General features: G+C 41.3%; 2 protein-coding genes across 2 annotated transcripts; one reads left to right on the plus strand and one right to left on the minus strand.

The window, feature by feature from the left end:
• Positions 1–2,582: 2,582 nt before the first annotated feature.
• Positions 2,583–8,739, minus strand: LOC120062989 (zinc finger CCHC domain-containing protein 8-like). The gene is made up of 14 exons (XM_039013049.1): positions 8,554–8,739; positions 6,498–6,540; positions 6,346–6,420; positions 6,137–6,242; positions 5,968–6,045; positions 5,778–5,881; positions 5,432–5,497; positions 5,274–5,334; positions 5,010–5,143; positions 4,715–4,857; positions 4,483–4,595; positions 4,282–4,368; positions 4,086–4,191; positions 2,583–3,865 (listed from the first exon to the last, which is right to left on the minus strand). The coding sequence occupies exons 1-14, from the start codon at positions 8,723–8,725 to the stop codon at positions 2,955–2,957; spliced, it is 2,199 nt and encodes a 732-aa protein (XP_038868977.1). The 5' UTR covers positions 8,726–8,739; the 3' UTR covers positions 2,583–2,954.
• A 74-nt stretch (positions 8,740–8,813) lies between these two features.
• si:ch211-110p13.9 (uncharacterized protein LOC562347 homolog) lies at positions 8,814–11,094 on the plus strand. Its single transcript, XM_039012692.1, has 4 exons — positions 8,814–9,019; positions 9,122–9,251; positions 9,334–9,467; positions 9,605–11,094. The coding sequence occupies exons 1-4, from the start codon at positions 8,906–8,908 to the stop codon at positions 10,469–10,471; spliced, it is 1,245 nt and encodes a 414-aa protein (XP_038868620.1). The 5' UTR covers positions 8,814–8,905; the 3' UTR covers positions 10,472–11,094.
• Positions 11,095–11,710: the final 616 nt, after the last annotated feature.

Raw genomic sequence — 11,710 nt, forward strand, 5'->3', positions numbered from 1 at the left:
CACGATTGGCCCTTAAGTACAGAGGGAGCAAACATTCATAATATGCATGTAAATCTCTCATGGCTCAAAGTGGAGGAGACTTCATCACTACTTGTTTTTGTAAGAAGTGTTGACATGCTGAATGCACTAAGATGTCTGTTTAAACTACTAGCACACAGCACAGACACCCATGCATACCCCACAAGACATGCCACCAAGGGTCTCTTCACAATCCCAAAGTCAAGAACAGACTATGGGAGGCGCACAGTACTACATAGTAGAGGTCGACCGATTAATCGGAATGGCAGATTAAATCGGGGCCGATTTCAATTATTATTATTATTTTTTTTACACCTTTATTTAAACTAGGCAAGTCAGTTAAGAACACATTCTTATTTTCAATAACGGCCTAGGAACGGCAGAACAACAGATTTATAACCTTGTTAGCTCGGGGGATCCAATCTTGCATTGATTACATTGCACTCCACGAGGAGCCTGCCTGTTAGCGAATGCAGTAAGCTAAGGTAAGTTGCTAGCTAGCATTAAACTTATCTTATAAAAACAATCAATCAATGACTGTCATTGCTCCAATGTGTACTTAACCATAAACATCAATGCCTTTCTTAAAATCAATACACAAGTATATATTTTTAAACCTGCATATTTAGCTAAAAGAAATCCAGGTTAGCAGGCAATATTAACCAGGTGAAATTGTGTCATTTCTCTTGCGTTCATTGCACGCAGAGTCAGGGTATATGCAACAGTTTGGGCCGCCTCGCTCTTTGCGAACTAATTTGCCAGAACTTTACGTAATAAGGTCTGTGTTTCGTGCAGGCTTAAACCGCCTCGACGTTTTGATACCCGTGTAAATCTCACTAGGATAAGGTAACGTTTGTCAACATATTTTCATAAATCCACTCTACAATTTTTTTTATCTTCGCTTATATTTAGCCAATATTGATCAGTTACCTTGTCCTATGGATATCTGGATATCACAGTTATAAAATTGGCACGGTGATGTAAGCCTACACGAAACACAGACCTTATTTTAAGTGAATCTAAAAATATCCTATGGAATAAATGAAGGAACCGCTTTTCAGATTTTGCTAGGTGTCATGGGAATTATGACTCGCACTTTGGTTGTCAATTCTTACCATGCCCATTATTAAAATAGGATTTCCTGCATATAGAAATTAAAGTTTGTTTTCAACATTCATCACAGGTAACTTAAACTCTATTTTTATTCAAACAGTTGAGAGTATTTGTCTCCTAAGCAGACTTCAGTATCATTGTCACTTCAGAGCTGTGTGCGTGTGTATTTATGTATTATATTAAGTTAAAATAAGTGTTCATTGAGTATTGTTGCAATTGTCATTATTACAAAAATGTGTGTGTGTGTATGATATATATATATTTAAAAAAAGTTTTTTTTTTTTTTTTTTAATAAAATCGGCATCGGCTTTTTTTGTCCTCCAATAATCGGTATCGGTATTGAAAAATCATAATCGGTCGACCTCTACTTCATAGAGCCATGGAACTCCATTCCACATCAGGTAGCTAATACAAGCAGTAGAATCAGATAAAAAAATATATAAAAATACACATTATGGAACCGTGGGGACTGTGAAGAACAAACACACAAGTACACATGGATTTGGTATTGTAGATATGTGATAGACTAGTGGCCTGAGGGCACACACTTAATGGATTGTGAAAAGTGTTATGTCATGCAATATTTTAAATGGTATATAACTGCCTTAATGTTGCTGGACCCCAGGAAGAATGGGGATCCTTAATAAATACAAATAGTCAAATGTAATGTAGTGGTCAAATGAAGTGTTGCTGCCATCTAGTGCCATTCTGTAGTAGCAATTAGAGCATAGATGTATTTGATGCTGACAGCAATGGTTGTTACTTAAAAATAAATCAACATCTAGAGAATCTGGGTTCGAGCCAAGGCTCTGTCGCAGCCGGCCGCGACCGGGAGACCCATGGGGCAGCGCACAATTGGCCCAGTGTTGTCTGCGTTAAGCGAGGATTTGGCCGGCAGGGATGTCCTTGTCCCATCCCGCACTAGCGATTCCTGTGGCGGGGCGGGCGCAGTGCACACTGACACGGTCGCCAGGTGTACGGCGTTTCCGCCGACACATTGGTGCGGCTGGTTTCCGGGTTAAGTGGGCATTGTGTCAAGAAGCAGTGCGGCTTGGCTGGGTTGTGCTTCGGAGGACGCACGGCTCTTGGCCTTCGCCTCTCCCGAGTCCATACGGGAGTTGCAGCGATGAGACAAGACTAACTACCAATTGGACACCACGAAATTGTGGAGAAAAAAAAATAGATACTTTAAAAAAATATATAATAAACATGAGATTATGCACAGCCATATTGCTGTCGTGAGATTCTGAATGCAGAGACCCATTTCCTGTGTCAAGATAGAATTGTAAAAATCAACGAGTTTCAAATTAACTTTAAAAGAACATCAAAATGAATGTCCTTATTTGATAAGAGTAGCCAATGGGAGGCTTCTTGAACCATGAGAAAAGGAGGCGCACCTAGAGAGCAATGAGACCATGTAACTGTAAAATTATCAATTGATGGTAAAAACAGAAAGAGGAAAAACATTTTATAAAATCTTTACACCTAAAAAGAGCAATATGGATGTTGTCATTGCTACAAAAATGATTCTGTGAATGTCAAAACAGACACTACCTAAACTAGCAATGGGGTTTCCTGAAAGAAAAACCTTGCATCTTGAGACCCCAGCTAACTCATACACAGAAAAAACATTCAGTTTAGTACAAAAAATAAAATATTAAAAAGGATGTTTGAATGAGGTCACCAAACTGTTCCGCTCCAATTTCTGTGGCACACTTACAGAAAGGAAAGTGTATGAAATCAACAGACTTGTAAAAAAAAAAAAAAAAAAAAAAAAGTTTATGCAAAATAATCCCTGGATTTGAATTCAAGCCAGTCTTTTCTCACTTTTTGATTTTCGCCATATTTCGGGGGGAACCTTTCAGCAAGTCTCGGATTCGAATGTATGTCCCGGTGGCCTCAGCAACTTCTGTGAATTCTGGCGTGTCCTCAAAGGGAATAATGCCCTGTGCAAACCTACTCCGGTGAGGCACGGCCATTACATTCCCCAAAGAGTCAGACAGATCTCCCTCTATAGCATCTTGACCTGAGGGATCCGACTGACGACTCACTTGTTGCACTGGCGTTTGCAGCAATCTGACCTTCTGTGCAAGCACATTGCCTCTATCTGTGGCAGCTTCAGGGCTCTGAGGGCTCTCTTCTTCATCTGGTGATTGCAGTAAGCTGCTCTTGTCTTCAACCACCTTGCCTTTATCTTCAGCATCTTCCTCATAATCCTGACATTTGCTAGAAGATGTCTCAACACTGATCTGCTCATCACGGTTGAGGCTGGCAGCCTCCATAAATCCCTCCTTTTCCTCATAATCTTCAGCTTCACCATCCTCCAGTTCAGTTTCAGTATCAACATGGGCGGGTGTGGAGACGCTGGGCGAGCTGGGGAGGGGTGTTCCAACAGCTTGTGTCTCAGAGTCACTGTTGGTGGCGGTGTCAGCATTTTCCAATGCTGCCCAGATCAGCCTCTGCTGCTCCTCCAGCTCTTCCAGTGTCAGCTCTTCCTCCTCCCCGCCTGCAGACTCCTCACTCCCTCCCACAGTGCGTCCCCGCAGTGCCCTTGAGCCATTAGTGGGCGTGGGGGGAGGTGTTCCCTTAGGAAGAGGAGGTGGTGTGGGAGTAGCTGGCGGAGTACCATGAGGTAAGGGAGGGGGTGAACCAAAGGATGGTGAGGAAGGGGGCAGTGGGGGCTGGAACTGGAAGCTGTCTGAGCTCCGGTGGCGGCGGGGTGTAGTATCCTGGTCTGGAAACAGACACTGACAAGTGTTATGCACTGCCAGAGCACGGCCATTGCACACATACAACATAAGTGACGCAAAAGTATTTTCCTGTTTTTGCAGACAGAACGACCAGTCATAATGACAGTGAAAAGTTATGTAAAGCAGAATATATTCATCTGCTGGTCGCTATAGCGTAATTGTTTTCTCTTTGTGTTAAGACACCTGGAATTATAACACTTCTACCTGAATCAAAGTCCATATCTGAACTCCTGGCATCAGATCTCCTTTTCTTTGTCTGCCGGGGAGTTGAGTTGGATTCATGTGGTCTTTTATTGCAGTTGGCACCAGGCTATTGGCAAAATATATTAATTTATAGTGCGCACACAATACAGTGGCAAACAATTGATAAAAAAGTTAAATAGGATAATTTTTAACTTACCATTGGAAAATTGTTAGACAGATAAGCAGCAAAATTCTGCTTCATGTGATTATGCTGCATTGGAATAGAGCCATATAGCCTGTAGTCCTAAAAATCATGGGGGGGAAAATGTCGGTGCAAAGGTTTACAAGTGGTGGCAAAGACCTCTGTGCTTGTACCTTAATGATGGCCAGATATCAAACTGCTTTCAAGGAGACTTACATCCTTCACACTAGGGGGTGAAGATATATTGAAGCCTGGGAAATCTACAAGCTTGGAAACATCATAGGAGATTTTTTGTCCATTGTCCCCAGTTGGTTCTTCATCACTTGAAACTATATAGTGAACACAGCAGTGCAATATGAATGAGAATCATGAAAGAGCAGTGCATCAACCAAAACTGAAAGGCCAGTGTTTGGTAAAGTGGCTATGGTCTCTCTGGGTGAAATCTTACCCTTCCCATCATATAGCATGAGACCGGAGTTCTCCATCTCTGCCTCCTTAAGCCAACCAGGTGGGTAGCCTAGCTGCCTCATGCGGTAGATGTGAGGTGGTAGTGTGTTCATATCAACTCCCAGTGCAGACAGCAGCTTCTCACTGTAAGAAAACACAAACCCCAATGGGTAAGAGATATGGGATATCAAAAACCCAAGCTCTACAACAACTTCACTTTAGCCCTGCAACAACAACTGATAACAAATTGGTATCTTATTATGTCAAGGCCATCAGACATTTTCAATCTGCCTTGCCTTATGAATCCAGGTTTGTATTTGGCAAATCGCTCCTCCACTTCCTCAGCATGGTAACGCTGATTGCTCAGGTTTCCCTGGTTACCGTGACAAAACTCCTTCCGCTTCTTGTTGATTCTGGCCATGTCCTTTGGCTAAAGGAGCAAACATGAACAGAGCTGATCACGTCAAACCTGATTTTAAGCTCTTCTGTCTGGCCATAGTAAGTGAGGAACTTCCCTGTTACATGATGCACATTAAAGTCAAAAGTTATTCAAGACTTACCTGAGGACAGTCTCGAAGTTGATGACCATCCAACCCACAGTTGAAACAACAAGGCTTAGCTCTGCAGAGTGGGCACAAACGGCACAGTAAGATATATTATAATTTAGATATTTCTTGCATAATTTTTATTTTTTAAATCATAAGAATGTCTGCTATACCTTTTCTCTTTCATCTGTACTTCTTGTCCATCTAAGGCAATGACCTGGCTGAAGATCTGCTGATATCTTTGCAACAATTCAGAAACTCAATAAATGATGCAACTGTAGTTTCAAAGTGGGTAACAAAACACACCTTTTTTTTTACTCATATAACGACTCCAACATACATTCATATACACACAACGAAAGACAAGGAAGATAATGGTTCAAGGTTCAAAGAGTGGCAACTGAGATTCCTCTCCAGTTGATTTTCTCCAACAATCAAAGCTTGACTCTACACTGAAATGTGTCATTGTTGAAGATGGGAGTGAAGGACAGAGGGAAGAGAAAGCAGTGTTGAGGATACTTTGGAACCTCCCATCCTTCTGTCTGCTGGGGGTTATCATTTAGCAGGGGCTGTCCAAGTTTGTCCAGACAGAAACTGGTGAAATACAGGACACTTCCCACCATCTGTGAAAAGAGAGACAAATATTATATCCAGACAAAAAAAGCATGGTCTGGACACTTAGATTGTCCCCATTCCCAAAAAAACTCACACTGAAGGCCTCCTTAATCTTTTTGATTCCACAGGAGGTCTTGGTCTTCTGATCTTCTTCCATAATGAAACTTGAAGACTGCATGGGGAAGAAAACAGAGACGTAAAATATTTTAATTGTAATTAACTGTTCCTTCTTTGAAGCTTGAGGAGGAAATCTGGAAATGCACCTGAGGGTTGACATTTCCGTAGGGATTTCCTTTTTCAACTACTCCCTGCTGCTGATGTTTCTGAACAATACTACAGATGTAGTCTTCAATTTCTTGACGGCATTGCCTGGGAAAAGAAGATTAACAGTTCACATGTTAATACCCAAAGATCATATAATCAAGTAAGAACATTTCTCCAATTATGGTTCTAAAGCCCAAAAAATACCTACTTTGAGATGTTATTGTTTGCAAAAAGGATGTGTAGAAGAGGACCATCAATCTTGATGTTTTCAACATTAATGCCACTGGAAGAAAAACATTTGAATGAGGACATTACTGTGGAAATGTATCTAGTCTAGTGAGTTGTGTATCAATAACTTACCTTGGCCTTGTCAACACTTTCAATTTTCTCTTCAACTCTTGGTGTGGACAATAGGTTAAGGAAAGAAGAGGTACTTCATATCAAAACAACATAGCTAGACATCAAACAAGTCAGTCTGCTAACATTTGTTTGTTTGGAAAAGGTTCAGTCCTAACCAAGCTATTTATAATTGGATGAATGGAAAGTGACTCTACTTCTAGCTATGTACATAAAATCTGCAGTGCTTCATTGAAGAGTGTGACCAAATCTAACATTTTTCGGCAACCATTCACTCCACCAGACTTGGGAGTTACTACAGCTTGGCAGATGGCAGGACAGAAAACATTACTTTTTGCATGGGTTCTAGCTAGTATAGTATTTAACTGCAATGACCAAAAGTATGCAAGGTAGTGATCTTAAATGCTCTCAAGGGGCACATCCAACCAATGACATACAATACATTTTCTCTTTTGCTAGCTAGGTCCCTAGCTAATGTTAGGCCAGACCTGATGGTGGTTGTGACTTGGAGTACAGCTACTACCAGAAGTGACTTTTCGTAGCAATAGAGTCCCGAAGTATGAGTCATAATACCCATAAAACCTAGCGGTCAAACAAGGAAATGGTTCCAATCGTTTTTCTACCATTGTGTTTCGTGTAGGCTTACCCTGGCGTGACATTTTGATAACTGTGTAAATCTCTCTAGGACAAGGTGACTTCTATCAATATATTCACCTGTATTTACCCCACAAAAATTAAATGCTAGAAATACAAACGACATGATGATCTGGACGAGAATGCCGAATCAAGGCAAAAGGTAAGAATCTCTGGATTAACTATGAATAAATTGGCAATTCTGTGAACTCTCTTGTGCAAGCTTTAAATTGACAGTCTTTTAGCAAAGGTGTCAGCTAGAGATTCCATGCAGGAGCTTGCAGGGATTTGTAGTCTTGCATAATATCTACTTTGATGTTAATTAGCATTTTTGAATCTGAACGTAAATTGAGACAAATATTGATAAGTCACCTTAACCATATAAATACATATTGGACATCAAAACGTCATGCCAGGGTAAGCCTACACGAAACACAGACCGTCCGTGTTTCTAAATCCCTGATGGGGAAAATGAATGGAAAAAAAGATTGGAACCATTTCCCTGTTTTACCGCTAGGTTTTATGGGTATTATGACACCTCCACTGTGGGGCTCTATTTAGGAGAGCACTTTAGCCAATCCTCCTAATGGTGCTTTCAAGACAAATGGGAACTCTGGAAAAACGCAGTCAAATCATGACGTCAGTTGAAGCGCTAGAACAGGATTTGTTTTTTGCCCTAACACTACACAGCTTTCAAGCTGCAATATGTAACTTTTTGGGCAACCTGACCAAATTCAAATAGAAATGTGTTATAGCTCTGTCATTCATATTGAACGCAAGTCTAAGAGGCGGTAGATCTGCCTGTGAACTACTATGCTTCCCGGTCTTAAGTTTCGGATTTTTGCGTCTTGCTTTTGTACACAAGCTTCAAACAGCTGAAAATACAATATTTTGGATGATGGTTAATATATTTCAAAGCGCTTTAGATGGTACAATGATTCTCTACACTGTACTTGTTTAGTCAAACTGAAATTACAACTATTAGAATTTGTGCTACCAGGAAATGGGAGCGATTTCTGTATAGTACATCTTTAAAAGAATCAATGCATGATGAGTTGGTTATTGGAATCAGCTGTGTAGTACTAGAGCAAAAACCAAATGTACACTCAGGGGGGGACCCCAAGACCGAGTTTGGGAAACGCTGCTATAGAAAGACGCCCAAGTTCCCGACTTGACATTCTGAGTTGGATGACCGTTCAAAACGATTTCACAGTAGGCACTCGTTTTTTCCCCCCCGAGTTCCCAGTTGTCTTGAAAACGGCATTGGCTTTTTCCTAACCTGCCACGTTAATTATCCTAGCCTGTTGCGTACATTCTAACCTGCTACGAAAGTCACTACTGGTCTAGCTGTACTCAATCTAATTTAGAGCCTATGACCGTGCCTAGCTAGCGAACACCTGCTAGCTTCTCACACACACAAGGATATTCTCTTCTATCAAACTCCGTATTGTTTCCTCACACTCCCCCAATCTTCCCTTGAGTTCAGAGCCTTCTTCTCCATCCTCCTCTTCCTCCGTGAACCGAATGTGAGTTGCAGTAGGCATACTCTCTCCCAATTGTTCAAAGAGTTCACTGTCACCAAAATCTACCTCGGCCATCTTCGCTCTGTTGCTTAACGTACTCCCGCAAGAGCGTTGATTGGTTGTTTTATGTCACATGTTCAGGATGTTTCCTTTCACCAGCATTTCTCTTGTCGTCATCAACATTAAAGCATGAGAGGACCTGCATAATATTACAATAATGTTGTTCAATTGCTGTAACTAACTTTCTGGTTTATAATGTCAACATACACAACTATCCAGTTACCGTGTTGGGATGGTGGCAAGCTGAAAGTTCGCTTCATATACTTGTCAAATAGAAGCTCTTTCAAAGTGACGAGCTGTCCTATCGAGGTGAGTTACATAGCTGCATAGCTAACGTTAGCGAGCGAAGAGCCTGCGTCAGCTATCTCTCAGTACATTTTAAAATTGGGACTTATTTTTGCTCTTCTTTAGGGACCAATGGTTCCTCTCTTTTTAGGGGCTGATCTCTTCTCAAACACTGATATCCGCACAGAGAACCATCCCAGATATCATGCAAAGTTTGCAAAGAAAGGATTGGCAACTAAACTACATTTCTCCTCAGGTAAGTTTTTATCCCCAGATACAGAACATCATAAAGCAAGTTGCATGGTTTATGGATATCATATCTTGTTTGCAATTCACAGCTTTTAGATTCCATGGACTGAGGGTACCCACTGCCAACAATTGCATGTGGTTCTACAGCATCCAAGGTGTTTTTCGAGTGGCCTTTGAAATGTATAGTAAACAAGAGCAGCTCTCTGTGTTGGATAACTTTCAGGTAACATTTCAGACTCCTAGTTATATAACAAATCCACCCATAGAGGCTACAACCTACAATTTCAATGTCACCTGATGAATACTTGAAGTAGGCCAACAATGTAATGTACTGATACTTAATGGTCACTCATACTGTAGGAGGTATGGAAGTCCCGCCTAAATGACATCCCACTAAAGATGAACTACAACCTGAGTGTCCAGCTGGATCCTCCACCACCCCAGATCGTTGTGGAGATGTATGACCAAGACCTAAAGCTCAAACTGATGTCCCGGAATCCCCAAGGTTACCCATCTCAATCTGTGGAAATCCCAGAGGCAGACACAGGCCCTTCAGGTGACACTTCAGCAGACCACGATTACTGCTTTCTGCCAAATGAGAGTATGCCAGCACAGCCAGTCCATCTATGTCCCTCCATCTTAAGTCAAAAACTGCAGGGCTTGGAGGAAAAGCTGAGCTCTGAGAAACAGCTGGGGACTGACCAGCAGGAGACCATACTGCTTCTGTTGGAGAGCATTGAGCGCTGTGTGAGCAGGCCCCTGGAGGAGAGGGATGTGGCGGACATTGTACTAGCTCTGCTAGAGGCTCGGAAGTGGGGCTCTGTGTACTCCAGCCACCTGCTTCACTCCATAGGCTGCTGGCTTGGCCAGCAGTTCCATGGAGCCAACAGTAGTATCAGCCAGCAGGTAGAGGGCTTCAAGGTGCGGCACATAGAGCGAATCACAGATCTGCCACCCGCAGAGGAATTGGCCTCAGAGCTTTTTCCAGAGGCCATGCGAACACTGCTGCTTCACTGGATGGGTCTGAGTGATGACTCAACCCTGTGGAAGAGACAGAGCGAGTACCCCATCCTGCTCCTAATCCTGGAGTTTGCCAACCACAACCTCATCACTGGTGTTGCACATGTGCTTTACTCAAGTCTTAAGGTGAATTTAGATTTAGCCAACTCAAAAGAGTTAAGTACCGAAGAAAGTAAAACTACTGTTGTAAAAAAACTACTCAAGTAAAAAGTAGTTCATTTAAAAAGTACTTAGAGTAAAAGTAAATTAGTTACTTTTAAAATTAAAACATTGAACTAATTGATATTTAGCAATTTTTTTCTACCCGAATGTTGTTACCATAGAGATCATGTTGAATTTCTATTATTAGTATTCTAGTTCCTAATTTGTTACACATGATCTTTTCCATGCAATTACTTTAAAAGAGGAATTGAATGTAAAATCTCATTAGAAATTTGTTGTTTTTGGTGTAACGTTATAGGCCTACAATGCTATGGTATGTATTATAGTCGGTTCTGTTATGTAAAATGCAAATTATCAATGTGATCTTGCAAGACATTGATTCAGCTTTGATCTAACATTACTAATTGAGCAACATTGTGAGAAGTAATCTTATATTTGTAATAATAATAATAATGTGAGTATGACTATTAGGCATAGGTAATAGATCTTGATTATATGTCATTTTAAGCAATTGGAGCACCCTTCATGGTGCTGAAAGGACAGCGCCAGGATCGCACTGTTGGGGCAAAATGGTTTTGTTAGTCTAATGCTATGTAAATGCTTGAATTGAATAGTACTTTACACTGGTAATTTTCCCTACAATTGCTTCAATAAACTCTTATTGCTGATTCCTGGAACAAGTTTTATTCAAGCAATTTACCCAGACAAAAAAAGTCCATGATTTATGGGATTTTCACAAAATGTAGTCCATAGAATAGTCCTGCGGAGGAAGAATTGTTGACAAATACAGTGCATTCGGAAAGTATTCAGACCCCTTGACTTTTTCCACATTTTGTTACGTTAGAGCCTTATTCTAAAATGGACAAAGCAAAAACAGGTTTTTACACATTTTTGCAAAGAAAAAAAACAACTAATGTATACATATGTAATCAGACCCTTTACTCAGTACTTTGTTGAAGCACCTTTGGAAGTGATTACAGCCTCGAGTCTTCTTGGGTATGATGCTACAAGCTTGGCACACCCGTATTTGGGGAGTTTCTCCCATTCTTCTCTGCAGATCCTCTCAAGCTCTGCCAGGTTGGATGGGGAGCGTCGCTGCACAGCTTTTTTCAGGTCTCCAGAGATGTTAGATCGGGTTCAAGTCCGGGCTCTGGTTGGGCCACTCAGAGACATTCAGAGACTTGACCCGAACCACTCCTCTGTTGTCTTGGCTGTGTGCTTAGGGTCATTGTCCTGTTGGAAGGTGAACCTTCGTCCTAGTCTGAGGTCCTGAGCGCTCCAGAG

Source organism: Salvelinus namaycush, chromosome 18 (genome assembly GCF_016432855.1).
Source record: "Salvelinus namaycush isolate Seneca chromosome 18, SaNama_1.0, whole genome shotgun sequence".
NCBI lineage: Eukaryota > Metazoa > Chordata > Actinopteri > Salmoniformes > Salmonidae > Salvelinus > Salvelinus namaycush.